Raw genomic sequence first — 21,877 nt, 5'->3', positions numbered from 1 at the left:
CAGCAGGTCTCACGGCTGTCCCAGCCCTGGGAAGTGTCTATCCAGAGGATTACACACAAAGCCACCTCACCATGGGGACAAAGCTGTGGCTCCCCATCTGCTGACCCATGGCAGACTGTGGGCAGACGGCTCCTCACTGGGCTCCCCTTTCTCCAGCTGGATGGGGATGAAAGGGCAGCCAGGGCTTCCGGCTTCCAGAAGCAGGACAGCCCTGTGCCACAGGCAGGGACCTTCAGTGACAGCTCGACCCAGCCAAAGAGTAACAGAATCATGGAATCCCAGAATGTCTTGGGTTGGAAGAGACCTCTAAAGGTCATCTATTCCACCGTCCTGCCAGGGCCAGGGACACCTTCCACTAGCCCAGGTTGCTTCAAGCCCCATCCAACCTGGCTTTGGACACTTCCAGGGATGGGGCAGCCACAGCTTCTCTGGGCTAACTCATGCCAGTTCCTCGCCACCCTCATGGTAAAAAACTCCTTCCCTATATCTAATCTAACCTGAACCTGTTTAAGTTTAAAACCCACCCCACCTTGTCCTACCACAACAAGCCCTACTGACAAGTTTGTCCCCTCACAGGACTTCACCTGGCTGAGGACATGGCTGCAGCCCACAGGCCTCAAACCATGCAGGTGTTCAGTGCATTGATTTTTATTTTTCCCAGTGGGAAAAACTCATCCTGCAGCCCAGGAGGATGCAGAGAGGACACCTGAGGATGGAGAGAATGACCTGGCGGCTCCCCTTAGGCGTCCCCAGCAGTCCCCAGGGCAGGGAGAGGTGCTGTGCCAGGGGCAGGAGGTGGTGTTGGTGGTGGTGGTGTCTCTCGGGCTCGGTGGGAGCGCGGTGCACACTGGGGCGGCTGCGGTCTCGCTGCCAGGCGACTGCCTGATGTTTGTTTCACTTCCTGATACCAACAAACGCCTGTGGCCAGGTGTCAGGGCAGGGTGCTGGGGACACAAACCACGCAAGGGAACACCATGTACCCATCTGAGCAGCCCTGTCCTCGGCCTCCACCCCAGCACTGAGCCCCTGCCCTCCACAGCCGGCTGGGTGTGGTCTGGCAGGTCCCCATCCCACTGGGGCTGGTGGGTGACAGGGGTGGCAGTGCCCCTGGAAGGGGGGAACAGGCCCCTCACCTGTCAGGGGATCAAAAGCCCTCAGGGGCTGGTGGCTGGCACTGCTGGGTCCCGTCCCAGCCCCGAGCAGAGGGCACAGGCCTGGGCTGGTTCCCCACGGTTATATAACAGCAGCGTGGCACACTCCGGGACAACAACAGCCGCTCCACGAGGACTCCCTGTGCTGTTTCGGAAGGTGCTGCCTGTACCCTGCAGGTGCCAGCGCCCGTGGGCTGACAGTGCTGGCAAAGGGCACAGCTGCAGCGTGCCCACGGCGGGCAGCCTTGCCAGCAGCTCCCGGCACACAGGCACACTGGGAACAGCTCCTGTCCCTCTGCCTGCACGAGCTCAGAGTCTGGGCCTGCCTGCCGTGGGGGACAGCAACCCTGTCCCCATTTGGGACTGCTTGGAGGTGTGCTGGGGCTTCAGCCTGGCCCTGCCTTGAGGAAACCCCCTTCCCAGGAGACATGGACACTGCAGAGGGGAAACTGAGGCACAGCAGAAGGATGGGTGAACTGTGGAGAAGCAAACAGGCTAGACAAGGACCTTCAATTCTGCAGCCACAAATGGGGGCACCCCCTCTGTCCAGCCCACCCACCCTGCTGCGGGTATTCCTGGGGGATGAGTCCTGCAAGCCTGGCTTGCTCCTGGCACATCCTCATGCTGCATCTCTTCCAGTGAGCAGGACCCAGATGGGGGGGTTCCAGTGCCTGTGCAGTGCCTGTGCAGGTGTCCTGGGGGGCTGCTGCAGATGGAGCCCCAGCACCCTGGCTGCTTGTGTGAACTCTGGCCAGCTCTTGCTCCCGCCATGCACCAACCCCCATGACACCGAGCTGTGGCTTGCTCAGGGCTGGCACCACAGCTTGTGCTGCTCTCCAGTGGGAGCCTCCATTGTGCAGCACAGCTTCCCCTTCTGAGAGGGTCCCTAAACCTGGGAGTGAGCCCAGGCAGCTGCGGTGGGCTGACCCCAGCCTGGCCAGAGGCTCTGGCTGATCTGGATTTGTGGGGGTGCTGGGCTCTGAGGGCTGCATGGAAAATCCCAGGCACACATATCTCTGCGAGGCTCCCGCGGGGCTGGGCTGGGCTGGGACACTGCGTTCAGTTCGAGGAGCAGGGAGAGATGCAGTGTTTGAGGCGTAGGGAGGGATGTTGCATAAGGCCCTTCTGCCTGGCTGGAGTGGAATCTCCCCAGGAGAACCCAACAGAGGAGTGGGAAGTGCAGGGCTGGGAGTGTCTCCCCTGTACCCTGACCCTTGGAAGGACCCCCAAACCCTGCTGTGCTTCCCCTGCTGCTCCAAAACTCCTCCCTGGTTGCTGCTCATCTGCGCTCTCTGCGCTGAGGATCACCTATATGGGCAATCCCCCCTCCCCCCTCGCTGCAACAACACGACCCCCGAGACCTTTTCTCCATCGTGGCCCTGAGTTGAGACAGTCAGGAGTGGGGGTTCAGGGTGTAGGACACTGGTGACCAAGGAGGGCCGGGTGGGGGGGGGCAGGGGGTGCGGGATGCCGGGGTGTGCAGGGAGCTCCCCCCCGGGCCGGGCGTGCCCGCTCTCTCTGTGCATCAGTTTCCCATTTTTTCACAAATCCGCCGTTTCTCGGGTCCTTCCCGCGCGTTAACCCCTGGGGCGCCGAGGGCCAGCAGGCGGGGTGGGAGGGGGGATGCTCTGCGGAGGCTGCCCTGTGCCATTGGCTGGCATCGAGTCACACCACGCTGCAGGGATGGGGAAAGCTCTGCCCACCCGTGGGAGGAAGGCTGGGCTGGAGCGGGTGGTTTGGGGCAGGTGGTTGTGATGAGTGGCGTTTGCCTGGAAGCCACTGCCTGTCCCCCTGCACAGAGGCACACAGGGGCTGTGGGGCACCCCAAGGCTGTGGGGAGGGGATAGAGTATGGGGAGAGGCAGCAAACTGCTCCAAACACCATCCCTGCACCCCTTGAATGCAGCAAGGACAAATGGGGCACAGAGCTCATTGCTGCTGCCCAAACCTTCCCCAGCTGAGAGGGGCAGAAGGGCAGATGGACCATCTCCCAGCACCCCTAACATCCACTGTAGCGACCTGACCACTGAGAGCACAGCTGGATCCAGCTGCCCTGGGGAACAGCCCTTCCTGGAGCAGCTGTGCCCCCCTTGGGGAGGCTGGCAGCACTGGGGGTGAGCTGTGTGTGTGCCTTGCAGCCTGCTGCAGCGTTGCTGTGTGCAAGGGATGCATATCTACCTGGTACAGGGGGCCTGAACCTGACTACACACACAGGGAAAGCAACCACACACGTGTACTCGCACACACAAGACACTTGCACTAGAGAGCTTTGCAGGGCTGCCTGACTGAGGCTGTGGTGGGCTCCCAGTCCTGGGACAGGCAGGACAGGGAGGAAACAGCCACTCAGCAACGGTTTTGAAACCCCATGGCCTGTGTTTTGCTGTTTACTCGGCGTTTCCAGGGTGCCAACTGTACCCAGCTCCGCCGTGACTCATGTGGGGCTGGGGCTGAGCTGCTCTCACCACAACAAAAATCTGAAGGGTATGGCCATCTACCCACTGCCCTGGGCCTGGGCAATGCTGGCCCAGCTGGCTCCAGCTGGCCCAGGAGTTGTATCCAGGTATAAAACCCTGGCACCTGGCTTCAAACATCCTGCCAGCCTGTAGCTCTGCACACACACCTCCAGGCACCCACCAGCCTTTAACCTGTCATAGCCACCAGCATCCACAGAGATGGAGGGTTTAAGTTTTTTCTGCCCTCTCCCACATACCCCACGGGGTTGAATTAAAGGCTGGCTGTGACCTAGGACAGAGTTGGGGCACTTTCAGCCCCCATTCAGCACTGTTCAATCTAGATGACCCGTCCTCTGACCCTTACATCCCTTTGGGATGGTTCAAAACGAAAACAAAACAAAACAAAACAAAACTATCAATGACAACTGTGAGAAGTGAAAACAAAAACACTGGAGGAAGAGCAGAGCTGTGGGTACATACAGCTCTGCACAGCCTGAGAAAAGCCCCCTTCCTGTTTACCCCCCAAATCCTGCCCTGCACACACCCCTGGTCACAGGTGTGACACAAGGGAGCTGCCAGGTTTTCCCAGCTGGAGAATAACACCAGCTCAGTATCCTCATCAGTCACATCTCAGCAAGCCCCAGCCTCCTCTTCAGCAAGACCACTGTCCCCCACCTTCCCAGCCACAGACACAGCTTGGGGCACACATATATACAAAAAGTAGAGTTTATTGCAATTTCTATCTAGATTTACACAACAGTGTCACCGCTTCTGACATCAAAAGCAATGTCCCATCTCTTCCCAGAGAGCAGGCCAGGTACAGGGAGGAGCCCAGGAGAACAGGCCATCTCCTCCCAACCCAGCAGGCTGGTGGCACAGCCCCGCTCGTGGCTCTGCCCAGTGGTCAGTCCGGATCCTCCCAGTGCTGCCACACTGCTTCATCTCGTGGGATGCCAGAGAGGGGTGAATCCGTCCCCTCCTTGCTGCCACTTGCAGCAGATGGCCACCCAGTGACAGCCGCTCACCATTCCAGTCTGGCTTGAATCCCCCAGCTGTTCCAATGGGCATGGCTGGCCCAGAGCGGGCACCCCACAGCCTCGGAGGCACCACCATGTGTGCATGTTTATACATAGATACAGCTACAGAAGATGCCCAAACTAACAAAACAAGCTTTTTTTTTGTTTTTTTTTTTTCCTTGTAATCCCCACACTGCTGTGCGTTCAGCCATGCACTACGCTGCAGCTGCCACCTCTGGTGCTGCTCAGTCTGGGTCGGGTTCCAGCAGGCTCCTGGGTGGCTCGCGGGACAAATGTGCTTCGCTCGCTAAACGTCGGTCTCCCTCCAACGTAAGGCTTTGCCAGAAAGAGACACCCCCTGCAGAGTGCAGCCGTGGCCCGAGGCTCGGCCGGCGCTCCTTCCAACCGCAGGCTCCCCGTCGCGGTGCCAAAGGCTGCCCAGCGCTGCCAGGGTGCCAAGGTGCCCAGGCTTCGGCAGATCTCCTCCTGGCACCCGGCGGGCGGTTGGATGGGGAGGGGGGGTCAGCTGCCCGCGTCTCCCTTGAAGAAGAGCATCCTCATGCAGGAGACGGCCGCTGGCTCTGCGGGCTGGCCAGGGCTGCCCGGGGGGCACGGCTCAGCGCCAGGTCTGGCAGTCCTTCGTGTGAGATGAAGGCGGAAACGATTTTGCAGGAGATTAAGTAGAAAGAGTTCTGTGGCTCTGCCCACCCCAAGGACAGAGCCACCTTACACCGCAGAGCCCCCGGAGTGCTGGGCCGGGGCAGTCACCCCGGGGCTCTGCTCCTCAGGGCACAGCACCTCTGCTGGGAGCCGGGACTGGAACTTCTCCAGCTGCTCAGGGCTGGCCAGGGTCTTCAGGAGGCTGTTCTCACGCTCCAGCTGGGAGTTTTTCTCCAACAGTTCCTTGATTTGCTCTTTCAGGACCTCCACCTCCTCCCGCACAGCGTACATCAGATGATTTTTCACAAGATCCTGCAAAAGTGCATGGAAGAGACCATCACTGAAGAGTTATGTCCTGCGGGTAGCTCCCTCCCTTTACCAAGTACCGGGAAAAGTGCCAAGTGCTGCAGAAGCTTTTCCCAAGGCTGTCCCTCCCCACCCTATCCTTGGAACCCTGGCCAGGGCTTGGTGCTCATGCAGCATAGTTAGTTCCCTCAGCCTCCATCTCTCTGGTCTCTCTGCGTACAGAGGTGCTCTCCAGCCCCCACCCCTGTCCCGGGGTTTGGTGGAGGACTGCAGTTCCCGATTACCCAGAGAACCCGGCTCCGTCACCCTCACACCCCGAGGGTCCCCTTCCATGTCCACCCTCGCTCCCTGCGCACTGCGGCGCGGCTGGAGCCAATGAGCTCCGCGGCGGCCGCAGACAAAGAGAGACCCTGCCCGGCAGCGGGCTGGGAAGGGAGGACCCCCGCGGGCAGAGGGACCCTCCGCTTCGGGCAGAGCACCCAGTCGAGAGAGGGGAGCCTCCCTCTGGGGCATAGCACTGGTGGGATGACGGGGGAAGGTGCGGGGGGGCAGCCCTGCAGCTCACCATTGCTTGCTCGATCTTGTTGTCGATGGCCACCACGCTGGCTCCGGAGGCGCTGGAAGAAAGAAAGAGGAGAGACCGGGGGTTAGTACCGAGCGCCCCTCCTTCCACGGGGATCCGCGCAGCCATCCCCCACCACAGCCTCCCAATGCATCGGGGCGTCCCCCTCCCCGGGGAAATCCATGAATCCAAGCACCGGTCGTGCGCGCCCCTCACTCCCGGAGCAGCAATGCCCCTGGACCTCAGTCAGGGTACGCAGGGACTCCCCCTCCCCCGGGGCCCTGCGGGGAACGGCGGGGGCACCGCGGCGGCACCGGGGCTGCCCCTACCTGTTGTCGAGTTTCACGGAGACCACATCTCCCCCGAGCAGGGAGGAGAAGAAGGAGATGGAGAAGTTGTGGAGCTGGTAGACAGCCACCTCCATGGGGGACTGGTACATGCCGGTGCTCATGGCTGCGGGCGCAGGGACACTCACACACAGTCGGCGCTGAACGCACTGCGGGTACCCCCCCCCGCCGCCGCTTATATCGGCGGCGCCCGCCCTGCCAGGAGGGGCCAGCGCGGCCGGGACCGCCCGCCGCCCCGCAGCGCCGCGGCCGGGGCTGCCTCGGTACTGCCCCCCGATGTGGCACATTGACCCCCAGGACTGCCCCTCGGTGAGACACATTGACCCCTGGCGCGGCACCCCCCTGCCCCCCGGTACTGCACCTCCATCCCACTCCATTGCACCCCACTGCCGCCCCTCCGCCCCTTCCAGTTGCACCCCAGTGCAGCACCACATATTCCCAAGTGCAAGACCCCCGCCCTCAGCACTGCGGCCCCCCTAATCTGCACCCCCACACGCACTGTTGCAACCAGAGTCCTGGCACCCCTGGCAACCCTAATACAGCTCCCCCACAGCCCGCATGCCTCAGCACCCCCCTCCTGTGCTCCCCACATGCACCCAGGACAGCGGGGGGGACACACTTGCAGCAGCCTGGGAGAAGGGGTGAACCCGCTCTGCGTTTGGGGGTGCAGCCTGCAGCTCCCACATGGTGGGGCCCTGCAGCTGTGTAGGGGAGGTAAAAGGGGAAGGGGAGCCATGGGGGTGCAAAATTGAAACGGGGGTGTAAAATAGAAACAGGAATGAAAACCAGAAACGGGGATATGGGAAAAAAAACCAAACCAAACAAACAATAACAACAACAAAAAAAAAACACACAAAAAACCAAACAAAACAAACAAAAAAATGGGGTGCATAACACAAATGGGTGTGCAAAACAAACAGAAATGGGCGTGTCAAACAACAGAAACAAGAGCAGAAAAACAACCCAGGCGTGAAAAACAACCCCGGGAGGGGAAACCAAAACCTGCAGGCAGAGCAAACACGGGGTGCAGAACCAACCCAGGGTACAGAACATGCCTGACGTGCAGAACAACTGCGGGGTGTAGAACAAATCCGGGGCGCGGAACAATGCTCCAGGAGTGCAGAACAGCGCCCAGGTACAGAACGAACACGGGGTACAGAATGAGTTCGGGGTGCAGAACAAAAAATTCGGGGTATAGAACACGCCCAAGGTGCAGAAAAACAAGGGGAGGTGCAGACCAAACCAGGGGTCCAGAACAAGCCCGGAGTACTGAACAACAACCCCCTTGTGCTGCAGAACACTCCCGGGGTACAGAACAAACCCGGGGTACAGAACACGCCCAGAGTGCAGAACAACAACCACAGTGTGCAGACCAAACCTGGGGTCGACAACGGAATATCGGGGCACAGAACAAACCCAGAGTACCGAACAACACCCACCAGGGTCGCAGAGCAGCCCCGAGGTACAGAACAGCAACAGCCCCAGGGTGCAGAACAAGGACGGCGGGGTGCCGAACAACCCTGGGGTGCAGAACCCCAGCCGGTGCCGAACAACCCCGGGGTGCAGAACCCCAGCGCGTACCGAACACGCCCGCGGCCGCGGCGGCCCCGCCCGCCCTTGCATAACCCCGCACCGGGACCGGACGGGAGGGCCCCCCCGCGGGCACGGGGGCACTGCAGGGGCCGGGGGTGCACGGGCGGGGGGTGCTGGGGTGCACGGCCAGGGCCGGGGGTGCGCTGTCTGTGTGGAGTGGAGTCCCTGGGTGTGCACACGCGTGTGCAAGCCCCGGGGTCACGCCGGGTCCTCCACAGCGCCCGCAGAGCGACCTGCACGTAGAGCAAGCGGATCTCCTCCGTGGGGTGGAGGCACGGCCCCTAAAACGCCCCCATCGTCCCGGGGAATGGAGGGACACTGCCCACCCGGGTGCTGACACCCCCCCCCCGCACCCCGTGCTCGGCTGCCCGCTTATCTCTGCCCTCTGGACCTGGGCCTGGGGGGACTTTGCTCAGTGGCCACCCACTGCCCCTGGTCCCCGCGGCTCGTCCCCCAAAGGCCATGGCAGGGCTGATGCTGAACAGACCCCATGGCAGAGCTCGTGCACGGCGCAGCATCCAAGAGAACGTTAGAGCTGGCAGGGCACTTTAAGCGATCTTAAAACACTCATTCACAACACATGTGCACCCCAGGGATGCTGCAGAGGACCCTGAACACCCCGATCCAGGGGGTCCTGAAGGTGCCTGGCAGTTGGCTGTTGGAAGAGACCGAGGAGCCCTGACTGACAGGTGGGCTGCTGGGCCCCTTCCTCAGGTGGAGAGGGGGAACAAGGTGGTATTTCCCCATCAGAAAGGGAAACTGAGGCACAGTGCACTACAGCTGCTGCCAGGGGTGAGACATGGCCAGGCACCTCTCCCCAAATTGCACCGACCTCCCAGGACAGGGTGAGGGCCGTGGGGTCCCGTGGGGCGAAGGGCACAGACACCCTGCCTGGGACGCTGTGCTGCCCACAAACCACAGCCAGGCACGCACGGCTGCCCTCGCACCCACGGGTTTGATGTGGCGATGTTAGAAGGCATTTTCTCCCCAGTGGGCCTGTCTGGGACCCGTGGGGGAGATGATGCATATCTCCCTGTGCTGGCACCAGCCCAGCCCATGCAAAGCTGCTGGGCAAGGACTGAGCGCGGGGCTGGCACTGCAGAGAGCAGGCAGGGGTCTGTCCCCTGAGCCACGGGGCGTGTACCCCCCCGCCCGCACCAGGCCCTACTCACCAGTCCCTCCTTCTGAAGAGGCTCGGGGAGTATGGTGGCTGGAAGGCCATGCTGCCCCACGGCCCCGCTGCAGCCCCTCTGCTCCCCGGCAGCGATGCCGGCTCTGCCTGTGGCCGTGTCCCCCCAGCTTGCGATGGCAGGGACAGCCTGGGTGCCGGCCGCATCCAGGGGCTGCGGGCACGGGGTAAACATGCTGGGGGATGACCTCAGCTGTGCTCAATTGGCCCTTTCAGGGCCGGTGGCCAGTGTGCCACCCCGAGCCGCGCGGTGCCCCCCTCCACGGGCAGATGAAAGGGCACTGTGTGCGCCTGTCACCAGAGTGACTGGTGGTGGGCTGGGTGGCAGCCTCTGGGACACAGCTCTGTCCCCTCACTGGGACAAGTCCAGACCACCCACACCAGGGGTCCCTTGACTCAGTTTCCCACTGCAGCTCAGGGAGGTTGTCAGTCTCACTGCAAAGAGGGCAGGAGAGATGGGGAGAGACGTTTTCTCCCACGATTGGGCACATCACCAGTTGTGCCACCTTCTGTCTCCTGCAGAGGTGGCAGCAGCAGGGAGATGGGATGGGCAGACCCCAGCCTGCCCCCAGCCCTGATAGCTGTGCCTGTTTTCCCACCTCCTGAGCTAAACCCCCTCCCAGTCCTGCCCATCCTCCTTCCCAAAGGAAGCCCTAAATCATTAATGTCAGGGACTAAGGGCTCTGCTGGTGCCCCATGTCCTAACAGCTCGGGGGTCCCAGTCCCTGTCTGGTCCCTTCCTTGTGCAGCACTCAGAACCAAGGACTGGGGAAAACCCAGCAATTTCTGCAGCTGCTGGAGCAAAGTGGTAAGTGCTTTGGGGGAAGATTGCTTCAGCTCTACCACCTCCAATATTTTTCCCAGGGAGGTGGGACTATTGCAAAAATAAACAGGACTATGTAACTAACTTCCCTGCAGCCCCTTGGGGGTCTTTCCATCCAGCCCTGCCAACAGCCATCACGGCTCAGGGTGCGGGTTCCCTGCTCCAAGGCTGGGCAGGATGCTGTCCGCCTCCATGAGACCCCAGGGAGGGATGCTCTGGAGGGATGGAGAAGCAGTAGGCTCCTTCCTCACACTCAATAAATGAGGGATTCCTAGGCAGCCTGTGGGCAGGGCAGGGTCTGGCTGGGCAGGGGACTGCAGCCCTCCCACAGCCCTGTGCCCACAGCACCGCCGCTTGTGGGATGGGGCTCCTGGACGTGTCGCTGGGCACACACAACCACGGCACACCTTGCAGCCCCTACATTCCCGCACACGCATGTGCACACACACCCCAGCACACACAGCATGCCCACACACGTGTGTCTGCCAGCCCACGTGGCCCCAGCCCTGCTCACAGGGTCACACCCTGCACACGCATGTGCACACTCGTGCATCCTGCCTGCACGCGTGTGTGCACGCACTACTTTAGTACCTGGGGTCGACGATCTCGGGGGTCTTTTCCAACCCCAGCGCCTCTGTGACGCTGTGACAAGCGCTTTGCAGGCATGCCCAGCAAACACGCCGCCACTCCGCGCGTGTGGATGCACGTGCAGTGCCAGCACCCCCCGCACACGCTGCCCTGACTCAGAGCTGACGCACAGCCCTGCCCGCACACCCGGTGTCGGCAGCGCCGTGCGAGGCAGCTCCACGGGCCCCTGTGCAGCAGGGGGGCACACCCGGCCCACAGGGGTCACCTGCAGCCCTGCTGGCACCTCCACCCAGCTCTGCTGGACCCTGCTTTGTGCCAGCTGTCCCCAGGGCGCCCCTCTGAGCCGCCCCAATGGCCCCACAGCAGTACATGGGGCCCCAGCCCCGCAACAGCCCTGGCTGAAGGCCTTGCCAGGCTACTGGCAGCCACCTCCTCTCCCACCACCCACACCTGGTCCTCCAAGCAGAGCAGAGTGAGCAACATACCCCCTTGCCCTTCCTAAAGATCAGAGGGCTGTGGACTTGCAGGTACCCTATGGCACCAGAGGACACAGTCAGTGATGAGCATCTTGGAGCAGGCTGGGTGAGAAGGGCCGGTGCTGTGAACTGTATTCCTGGGGCGTGGAGCCCCTGGTGGTCTAGGGGTAAAGGCGCCGCGCTGTCACCGTGGAGACCCGGGTTCGATTCCCGGTCAGGGCCACTCCCGGGCAGGTGGGGCTCGTTAGCCCTTAAAGGCAACCCACCTACGTCCTGAGGACCTCGCTGTCACCGTCCAAGCTCACTTGGCCCCGGCAGATGAACCTTAGGATTAAAGGGTGGGCTCAGTTCCGCGCACACTGTGTCTCACCTAAAAAATCCAATGCGCAGGCTGGAAGGTGGAAAGACCTTCCCCGGATCTTCACTCGTGAAGACTGGCCATTATTATTATTATTCCTGGGGCAGCAGCACGGCAGCTCCTGCCTCTGTACACAGTGATGGGAGGTTCGTCAGGCTTGTGCCTGTGGTTATTCTGGGAGCAGCAACAGTAGCCGCGATACAGGGTAATTGTGACACTAATTGTTGTGCTCTCCGGGGGAAAAAAAACACCCGCAGCTGTCATCGAGCAGTGAGGAGAGAGGGTGACACCAGCCAATGGTGGTATCACCCCAGCAGTGGCCCTGCAGGACACCCTGAAGCTGCCAGCAGCCCCTCAGCCACCACACACCCTGTGCCCCAGCCCCTCTGCCAAGTGACGTTTAGTGACAGGCCCCTCCTCAGCAATGGGATGAGGAGGTCTGCAGCTGCCACGAGGGCTCTGCCTGGCTGGAGCAAGGGGTGACAGGGAGCGGGATGAGGGGGTCATCTCTCGCTGCCTGGCACTCCACACTTGCACAGTGTTGTGGGTCATGGCCCTGGGGACAAGACGAGCTGTTGCGCTGAGCCCTGTGCGTGGGACCCAAGGCAGGCACTGCAGTGCCACACACCAAAGGATGCTCCTGCCCCGCCAGGACTGTTGGGGCTGCAGGAGCAGCCCTGGCTTCCCACCCTCAGCTCTCTCCCCCTGCTACAGGCTGTGCTCACAGCTCCATGGCAGCATTCCTGGCTTGCTCTCTCCCAAGGACTCAGCTCAATGGGAGGAAGGCCCATCAGAGGGTCCGAGGCGTGGGAAATGTTTATAGCCTGGAGAGCAAACTGGGAAAGGCGCAGAGCCAAGGTTGCCCAGGCTGCTCTGCAGAGCCAGATCTCCCGCTCCAAGGGTCAGAGTGGAGTGGGAGAGGAAAAACCACTGCTTGCAAACACGCTAAGGAAACTCTGCTTGTCAAAGCCCAAAATCCTGTAGCTGTGGTGGTGCTGGCCAAGGGAGTGGCTATTCCAGCACCAGGGCCAGCCATGCCCTGCAGAGAGGGGTGGCCAGGGACACCAGTGATGACTGGAGCCTGTGGGAGCCCATGGTGGGAAGGGCTGGGCATGGCACAGGGCTGAGGAGCTCCTGGTCTTGTCCAGCAGCCCTATCCTGGTGCTGGGAAGGGAGGGGTAATGCCAGGGACTGTCCACAGGCAAGCAGCCACTCACAGAGTCACAAACTGGAATTGCCTGCCCTATGGCAATGGCACAGGGATACTGTGCAGTCCCAGCATCCTGAACTGGAATTGCCTGCCCCGTGGCACTGATGTGAGGATGCTGCTCCAGCCCCAGCATCCCAAACTTGCCTGCTTGCCCTGTGGCTCTGGCGTGGGGTTGCTGTGCCAGTCCCAAGGGCTAAGGGGCTAGCACTGCCAAAGCACACCAGTTGTCCAGCTTTTGGTTTCCTCTTCCTGAATATGCCCTGACTGAGCTATTCACTGAGGCCTGGCACTACCCCTGGCTCAGCTGGTGCATTCCAGGGGCTGTGTGGGACACGTGGAAGCCCCACACAACTAGGAGCCCTATGACGTGGGGACCCAAGTCATACCCACCAGAGCCTTAGAGAGCTCATAAATCCCCCAACTCAGGGCATGTGATGCTCCAGAGCAGTGGGCAACCCTCCTGAGCACACCCCTAAGTGCCCAGGCAGGGCTGCAAGCCCCTGCCAGCAGAGATGGTGCTGCTGGCCTTACCGGGTCCCAGTTCCAGACAGGGGACACCAGAGTCATGTGGGAAGAGCTGCGCAGAAGCAGTGGCCTCTGCCACGTTGGGGAAGCCCAGGGAGGGTTTCAGTGAGGTAAGGCTGACGAGGAACCTGTCCTTGGGGAAGGCTGACAAGGAACCTCCTCCCTTTACTCCCAGCGGAGGCACAGCAAGCTCTATGGCTGTGGGCAGGGGACACGGGTGACCCCCCCTGCCAGGCAGTGGGCACAGGCAGGGGTTGTGCTGTGGAGACTCCTCCAACCTGCCAGGCTGGAGGCGGCGTGGGGTGGTGGACGGAGCCCTGGCAGGCTCCTGTGTCCAGCTGTGGGGCTGCCTGCTTCCTCTGATAAAGGTACTTGGCTGTACTCCCAGTTCTGTTTTTTTCTTGCGTGCGAGTGCACACCCCAGAGCTGGCCTGCTGAGAGCTGCAATTTTTCTTTCTCTAACTTTGTCATCAGACCCTCTTCTTCCTCCCATGCCCCATGGTAGCAGCTGCCCCCCAATGCCAGTGTGAGGAGGGGAGGTCAGAGAGGACCCAGCTCCAGCCAAGCTCTCCTCACTATGCTGCAGGAAGGCCCCAAAGCTATGGCTTTCCCACACATGCTGAGGTAGGAGACAAGGAGGTAAAAGGGCTGATCTAGTTGTTATCAGCCCCAGATCATGTGGCCCAACATCCCACCTTGCTGGCATTTGTCAACACCAGCCCCACAGTGCTGGCAGCCCAGTGTGGGCCGCCCTGGTGGGCACCCTGCCAGGGGCCATTGGGCACCCTTACACCCCAGAAAGGGTCCCATGGCCACCAAATGAAGAGGCAAAGCATCCAGGTATGGCACAGTTCAGTGAAAACCCTGTGGCATTCCCCAAGCATTGTGCCTGGCTGTGGGGGGAGCACAGCCACCTGCTCCCATGGGAGGGGATGCCCAGCCCCAGGGAGGATGGCAGGCTGAACTCTCTGCAGAGCTTTAATCCACAAATCTGTCCGCAGAGCAAAGTGTTTCACACCCACGCAGGCTCAGGGTGGAGTCCTGTCATTGAACTCGGTGTTATCGCCTCCCAGTTCGCCCGTGCCCTGCCCTGGGGCTCCTGCCAGCCATGGCTCTGAACTCCAGAACTGTCCTCGTTTCACAGCTTACTGTGTCACCCTGGACAGTGCCGGCTGGATCATCCCCAGACACTGCCTCCCCTTTTCTGGTCAGTTTCAGGGAACGGGGGTGGCCGTGAAGCTGAAGGGACTCCCTGCAGCACGAGGTGGGCAGGGGGCTGCCAGCCTGGGCTCTGCCTCCCCCAGCCCCTCACTCAGCTTCGCAGGGATCCCCAGCCCGAGAGAGGAACCCCGAGGCAGGGCCTCCAGCATCCTCCAAAAGCAATCCCGGGCCCCTTTGCAGGCAGGAGCGGGCGCTCCGGAGCCCCGCTGGGCGCTGGCAGTGCCTGCCCTGCGGCGTGCGGGAGTGCCCGCTCGCTAATTGGGAGGCAGCTCGTTATGTAACGAGGATGGAGGCTGGGGAGATGTGAGAGCAGTGCGGCGCACCCCATGCTACCCAAATCGGCTCTTCCAGCCCAGAACAGACCCCATTTACAGAACCGCCCCCCCGAGCCCTTCGCCAGCCCCTTTTGTAGGTGCCAGAACCTGGCGCTCTCCTGCTCGGCCCGATGGGGATGCCTGGGGGGAGTCCCAGCAGCCCCACAGTGCCCAGGGGGTGGCTGGACCCCGCTGGGGGTGCGAAGCCCAGACAGACCTGACCTGGTGGGGGTTGGAGAGGAGAGGAGCCGCGCTCAGCCAGTGCGTGAGCCAGCACCCGCAGGAGGTCAGGCAAGGACATGCAAGGCGGCGCAGCTTCAGCAGAGCCGGTTATTAATACCCCGCCTGGCCTTTGCAAGGAATCCCGGGCATTTCGAATCGGGGACCTTCGCTGAAACCCTGCCCTCGCTGACATTTCAGAACAATAACAACGTGAAAGACAATCAGCTGCTGGCAGGACGTGTACCTCAGCTCTGCTGCTGTGGCTCTCCGTGTGCTGGCCTCAGTAGCCAGCCCTCACCTGGCTTGTGCCAACCCTTGGGGACAACCTGAGACCATCCCCTGCCTCAAAGCCGCCCAGAGCAGTCCCCATCTGTGCCACAAGGGGATCCCCATTGAGGCCACGGGGATGTCTTGCCCTGCCCCAAGGCATCAGTCACCTGCTGCCATCCCAAGGGAATCACAGGTGGGGGGTGGCGAGGACTGGACCCCAACCTGACCCTGGAGTCTGGCAGGCCAGGGCTTCTGCTCTGTCACTGGAATCATTCTGCAGCAAAAGCCCCCTCAAATATATATTTATATATAACTCAGGACACAGATGATGATCTCCTGTCCCAAAGCCAGCCATGTGCATCACCTGGATAAATATAACTCAGAGCTCATATGCAAAGTATCGCCACCGGGATGGGTTGTAGCTTCTATTGCCTCTCCAGCCCCCTCCCTCCCACACACACACCCTGGGGTAATGCTGGACTTGATCTCAGAGGTCTTTTCCGCCCTAAATAATTCTGTGGTTCTCTGGCATGTACCAACAGGGTCTCAGTCCTTCCCAAGGGCAGGATCCAACCTGGACCCCCACTCCCCTTGGCAGACCCCTTACAGCACATGGACAGTCACATCCCCTGGGCATACACACAGCTGCCAGGCTCTAATGACACGCATCCCGAGCCCCTTGGTCCCATGCAGGTCACAGTGCTCCCCCAAAGCACAGGGTTGGCTTTAACCCTCCTTGTGCTTGGCAGTGGCCAGGGAGGTGGCATTAGTCCCAGCAGAGACCATCCAGGATCAGGCCATGTCTCATCAGGAAGGGAAAGTTTGATGCTGGAGGGAACTGACACGATGCTGAGACCAGGGCAGATCCCTGCAGCCTGCTCCAGCTCCAACCTCTTCCACATCTCTAAAGTTCAAAGCTGGAAATAAATCCTGGCCAACCTTTTCCCCATAGGGCCATGCTGTCATCCCTGCCTGACCTTGGGACCCCTACCCCTGCCTGTGGGGAGCCAGGCACCTACCCTGGCAGACGGGCAGCGCTGCAGCATCCCCAGGGTACTGAGGTGACGAGCTGCTGAGCAGCTGACGTTTGCATCACCAGATCTAGCTCAGCTGTGCCAGCCCCCTTGGCCACAGTCTTGTGATCGCGGGCAAATGGTTCTGTCCCAAAAGGCTGGAGGGGCGAAACAGGGCTCTCCTGAGCTCCAGGGAATGTTGGAAATCTCCTTCTGGAGGGAGCTGGGCCTTGCAGGAGCAGGAAGGGACAGGAACAGTGCATGGTGTGGCGTGTTCTGCCACTAGCCCTGCCAAGCCATGCTGAACCCCCTGTGCTATGTCAGAGCCCCTGTGAACCTGTGGGGACACCGCTCTGGAGTCTGCTGGCTCATGGGGTGGGCGTCCCAGGGTGCCAGGATGCCCATGATGGAGACCAAGGTGGGCTCGGCTGCCTGCCTGCCTGGCATCTTCCTGGTGGTGGGAGGATTTGGGCACACCAAGGTCAGCACCTCCCAGCAGTACAAGCTACTCCTGCCACTGAAACAAAATCTCCCCAGCACCTCAGCAGTGCAGAGGGCTGGCAAACCACGCTGCAGTCCACGGGTCAGGCCACGTGCAGCTCTGTCCTTTGGGAGCAAAGCAAACAAACCCTGATGTATGGTCTTGGTGGGCAAGGGGGCCCTCCCCGCCCCCTCCCTGGCAGAGCTGTCCCGGGGCCAGAGCAGTGAGAGCAGGACAGCTTGGTCTCACACCCACACCTCTCTCACGCTCACTTGTGGCCCCTCTCCCCATCAATGTGTCCTTGTTGCTCCAGCCCACTCGGCCGGCTGGAATGCACGCCTTGGCCCCGCCACCCCGGGGTGCCCTTTATGCCCGGGCTCCTCTCCCCCTGCATCGCTGCCGCAAAGTGACACCCGATGGACAGCAACAAATGGTGCTGTGACACAAATACCACCCTGGTACCGCTGTCTGGGCACTCTTGCTCACCGGCCTGGCATTACAGTGGGGAAGGCAGTGCTGCCCTGTTTCTCCCGCCCAAATTTGTCTTTCTCCCAGCCCTTCACACTTGAGGCCCCCTTGCCTCCCTGTGACTCCCCTGGCTTGCCCTGGCCCAGGGGAAGGTGGACCCCAGCCCTTTTCATGGCTCAGGCCAAAGGGTGGGTCATTGCCCAACCTGTTGGGTGGAGCAGCAGGTCTGGCAGTGCCCAGAGGTGGTCTGGCTGTGCAGAGGCATCCCCTCACTGCCCAGAGCAGGATGGGCACAGGCTGGCCAGGCTGCCAGGTGTTGCCCAGGAGAGGCTGGAAGAAGTGCTGGCATGGCTGGCCAATGTGGGCGAGCAGGCTGGCACGTACCTCCTCTCCCCACCCAGAGCCAGGCGGGGCCCTGCTTCGATCAGGCACCAGCACGCACCCGGGGTGCTGCTCCCCCCGCAGCACCAACCTCCTCCCATGCCACCGGCTCCCCTCACCCCCTGCCCTGGGGAAAGGTGTCACACGGTCACAGGGCTGCTCTTCCTGGCCCACACTTGGTCGGGCTCATGCCTGGCTCTGGGACGAGCAATCCCGGGATAACACTGCCATTGCAGAGGGATGGCAAAGACCTTTTTGCCCACTGTGTTGGCATATGCAGGGAGAAGGTGTGCCCAGCCAGGCTGGTGGCAGCTGCCTTCCCTCTACCTGATGCTTCCATGTGAGCTTGGCCCCCTGGCACTGCCAAGATCTCCCCGGAGAGCAGTTTGTGGTGCCCTGTGTGGGGGCACAGTGGGGAGAAGCCCTTTGGGCACAGGATCCTATGCACTCCTGGAGCAGGAAGGCTTCCTGCAGGAGCATCAGCCCTGGAGGCAACCAGTCCAGAGCATCCCTGCCTTGTGCATCCCTGACAACAGCCCTGTGTGAGCAAAGGCACGGAGAGCTCAGCAGAGACCACCCAGCTGAGGAAACCCCCAGAGAGAGGTCAGACATGCTGCATATGAGTTCTTTGAGATACCCAGCACTGGTTTGACCCTGGCAGAGTTGTTTCTAGCCAGCCCAAGGGCCCGATTCGACTCTGGGTGAAGCACTTTGGTGCTCCCATGCTGTGCTGGATGTCAGCCACGCACGAGCATGTGCATCCACACAACTTCCACCTCCTCCTGTGTCATCGGAGCACATCAGCCACAACAAGGGGCACCAGCTGGTTTGGGTTCCCTGGTGCCAGCAGCAGGGTACCCTTATCAGGCCTGTTATCGGGGTGTTCCTCTGGCACCCACAATCCTCTGCTGTATATGCTATCTCCTCTTGGGTGTCTTGGCTCATTCCCCAGGAGGAGAAAGTTCAGTCTGGAGCAAAACAACCGCAAACACAGGTGTGGGCACACCTGGCTCCAGTGCCCAGGGCTGTGCACCCAGCTTCCCCATGCCGTGCCACCCAGGGTCACAGGGATCACCCAGGCAGCCTCCAGACCAAGGCGCTTGGACACTGAGTGTGATGGAGGGACATGGCTTTGTGCCACACTGAGCCACAGGGGTGTCACAAAAGGGAATGCCCAGAGCCTCTCGGGACACAACACACACCAGGGCTTGGAGGACAGGCAGCCACAAGCACTGAGGGGCACAGATGGGGAGAAACCCTGGTCCCCTGGCCCCTCCACTAGCTCCCGACCTCAGCAGAAGCTCACCAGGTGCTAACCAAGAGCTCTTGGGTCCTGCTCCAGCAGGGACAAGTTCAAAAGCAGCCCGCTGTGCCCACGGGCACTGCCTGTCCCACCGAGCAGCCCGGGTGCTTGGCTCTGACCCCAGCCCTGGCAGCCCACGCTGGGGACAGCATCTCACTTCCCCCCTTCACTCGTGGTGCCAATTGGCTGCAGCCTCCCCAGTGGGCAGGAGAACTTCTCGCTCCCGTCCTCTCCCAGCCGGGTGGGTTCGCTGCCTGCACGGGTACCGGTGCCTTGGCGGGTGTCCCAGCTCCTCCTTTCCCACCTGAGCGGCAGCTCGGCGTTATGTAAGTGCAGGAAGAACGTCGCCAAGGCCGGCTCGAGGCAGCAGCCTCCCGGCGTCAGACGCTTGGCTGGGCGAGGAGGCGGGCGTGCGCCGGGGCGGCTCGCACGCGTGGGGCGGCCACGTGTGAGCCCACCCGCCTCCCGCGCCGGGCGAGGGGACGAGGGGCGGCTCGCCCGCCCGCGCACAGCCCACGGGAGCGCGCCCACGGGTGCATGTGCGTGCAGGGAGGGAAGGGGATGGCGAGGTGTCTGTGAACGCGTGGGTGCTGTCGCGCACCCCCCGCTGCGAGCCACTCCCCCCCAACCCCCCCAGCGGAGCAGCGAGTGCCAGAGCCGCTGCCTGCCCTGCCAGCCACGCAGACACCTGCCCCCGACGCACTGATGGGCCACAGGTCCCCTCAGCCCCGGGGGTGGGTAATGCGTCCCACCTGCTGAAGCCACAGGCAGCCTCGGCACCGCCGGCCCAACTCGGCTCTGCCAGGCCAAGCCGGGAAGACCCAGACCTGCCACCCCAGAACAGGCTGGTCCCCCAGACAGAGTCACCGGTCCTCCGGGTTCTGGACACAGGGGCCAGGCCCACATAGCATCGGTGCAGGACCTCAGACAGCTCTGTCTACTCCTTGCCCCTGGGGTCCACCTTGTCAGACATGGGGACCCTGCGGAGTGGCAGCCCCTGGGACCCCCTGTTCAGTCTCCTCTGCCCTCACTGCTAGAGCAGGGGAGCAGCGTGGACCCCACAGTACTGCCTCCTCAGCCCCCTAGGGAGTGTATGGGAACAGCCTCGAGCACATCCCACTGTGGGGTCACAGGTAGCCCACCCAGAACAGCCCAGAGCCCAGTGAGGGCAGCTCGGTCAGGGCAGAGCCACTTTCCAGGGACGGGAAATACCACCCATGCCAAACCTGTCTCCACTCAATTTACTCTGGGGAGAACCAGGGGAGCTGCCGAAAGGGCAGGACCTGGCACTGGGAGTCGTGGACTCCCTACTCAGGGTCTCACTGACACTCAGGGTGGCTTTTGAGGCAGCACAATTGCTTCCCAAGGAACCTGCCACCCGCTCCATGCAGAATGGGGCCGATCTGACTGTCGCTGGACACTATCCATGCCCCTGCGGGCACTGTCTGTGTGGACAGAGGTAGCCAGGGAGACGAGCACAGAGTCCAGCGGCCAAGACACACAGCTGGGGGCTGTTGTCACTGCCCAGCAGACACGGGGCACCACGAGAGGGGCACGGTGGAGCAGAGCCACCCAGACCCGCACCCAAGGATGGGCTGGCACCACCCACAGGCTCCGTGCCACGCGCGGCTGCTCCTGCCTCTCCCCACCCAGACCCCACCGGCGCTGCCACCCCCCAGCCCCGGGGTCGCACAAGTCCCCGTCCCTTGCCAGCCCGGGGGGACTGCAGGCCCCACGCCTTGCCCCCCACACTGCTGACAGCTCGGAGCCTGCTGCCAGCTCCGGGGCTCCCAGTCCCCGGCAGCCCCCCGGCCCCCGGCGGTGACACCCACCTGTGGAAGAGGAGGAGGATGGAGAGCAGGGTCTGGTCGATGTTCCTGTTGCAGATGCCCTGGTTGAAGAGGTAGCAGGGGTCCCGCACGACGGGCTCCAGCGAGTCCTGGCGCATGATGGAGCTCAGCTTGTCGGTGTTGAGGTTCTGCCGGACCAGCTGCTCCCGCAGCTGCCGGAAGCTGCTCACGGTGGGGCTGCCCGGGTTGTTGTTCTCGCCGCCGGCCCCCTCCTCCAGCCCGCTCCGGTTGGCCAGGTCCAGGCAGCAGCTGCAGCAGTCCAGCCCCACGGGCGACCGGCACTCCTCCGCGGGCGACGAGGACATCCCGGGTGTCCCCGTGCCTGGCCACGGCGGCGCCGCCGGGGCCGCTCCCGGGGCCGAGGAGGGCGAGCGGCTGCAGGACGCGCCCGGTGCCGAGCGCCGCGCACCGTCCCCGCCCGCCCCGGCCCCGCTTCGCCCGCCTCCGCTTCGCTCCTCCCCGCCCCGGCCCCGCTCCTCCTCCCTCCCTCCCGGCCCCGCTCCGCCCGGCCCGGCCCCGCTCCGCCCCGCTCAGCTCCACCACAGTCCCGCTCCGCCCCGGCCCCGCTCATCCACCGCCCCGCGGCAGCGCCGCGCACCCACCCCACGCGTGGGTCCGGGAGAAGTTGGCAAGGAGTGACATGGGGTGACAAAGGGACACGGTGCCCCCCTTCTCGGCGGGGACCCCCGCCCCTCTCTGTGCTTACCAGGGCGGCTGAGCGGGGGGGCTCAGGAGGCAGGAGCTGCCCGCAGCATCAGTCGCTGAAGCATTGGCGCGGGCAGCCCGCGTGGTTCCGGAGCCGGGGGAGAAAAGGGGGAAAAGGGGATAAAAGCCCCCAGAGTGGGGGGGGAAAGCCAGGAGGGACCCGGTCCCGCTGCTGAGAACGTATGGGAGCCTCCTTGCCCGGAGACAAACCTGGCATGGGTGGAACGCACGGAGCCGGGGGGCCGTGGATGTGGGGCACGCTGGGACTCGCCGGCAGATGCCGGGGGTTCAGGGACATGCGAGGGGGAAAGGGGATTTCTGAGAGAGGGATATGTGGCTTCCCTGGCAACGCAGAGGGAAGGCTTCTGCGACCAGTGACCCGCACTGATGGGC

General features: G+C 62.4%; 1 protein-coding gene across 2 annotated transcripts; it reads right to left on the bottom strand.

Annotated features, from left to right (window-relative positions):
- Positions 1 to 4,313: 4,313 nt before the first annotated feature.
- Positions 4,314 to 21,118, bottom strand: TSC22D3 (TSC22 domain family member 3). Of its 2 annotated transcripts, none has more exons than XM_050310851.1 (3): positions 20,762 to 21,118; positions 6,151 to 6,202; positions 4,314 to 5,591 (listed from the first exon to the last, which is right to left on the bottom strand). In XM_050310851.1, the coding sequence occupies exons 1-3, from the start codon at positions 21,082 to 21,084 to the stop codon at positions 5,346 to 5,348; spliced, it is 621 nt and encodes a 206-aa protein (XP_050166808.1). In that variant the 5' UTR covers positions 21,085 to 21,118; the 3' UTR covers positions 4,314 to 5,345. The 2 variants fall into 2 exon arrangements, with proteins under 2 accessions (XP_050166808.1, XP_050166809.1); XM_050310852.1 differs by lacking the exon at positions 20,762 to 21,118 and adding an exon at positions 6,477 to 6,661.
- Between the last annotated feature and the right edge of the window lie 759 nt (positions 21,119 to 21,877).

Source organism: Myiozetetes cayanensis, unplaced genomic scaffold (genome assembly GCF_022539395.1).
Source record: "Myiozetetes cayanensis isolate MyiCay16 unplaced genomic scaffold, myiCay2020 scf15, whole genome shotgun sequence".
NCBI classification, from domain to species: domain Eukaryota; kingdom Metazoa; phylum Chordata; class Aves; order Passeriformes; family Tyrannidae; genus Myiozetetes; species Myiozetetes cayanensis.
Note: the sequence above shows the minus strand (reverse complement) of the source record. Positions and strands in the feature narration are given on the sequence as shown.

What these genes read in the sequence shown, in the direction of transcription:
- TSC22D3 (XM_050310851.1), bottom strand. Translation starts at nt 21,084, where the DNA reads ATGTCCTCGTCGCCCGCGGAGGAGTGCCGGTCGCCCGTGGGGCTGGAC. An exon ending in ATCCTCCTCCTCTTCCACAG is followed by an intron (nt 6,203 to 20,761) that starts GTGGGTGTCACC and finishes TCTTTCTTCCAG; the next exon opens with CGCCTCCGGAGCCAGCGTGG. An exon ending in ACAAGATCGAGCAAGCAATG is followed by an intron (nt 5,592 to 6,150) that starts GTGAGCTGCAGG and finishes GCACTTTTGCAG; the next exon opens with GATCTTGTGAAAAATCATCT.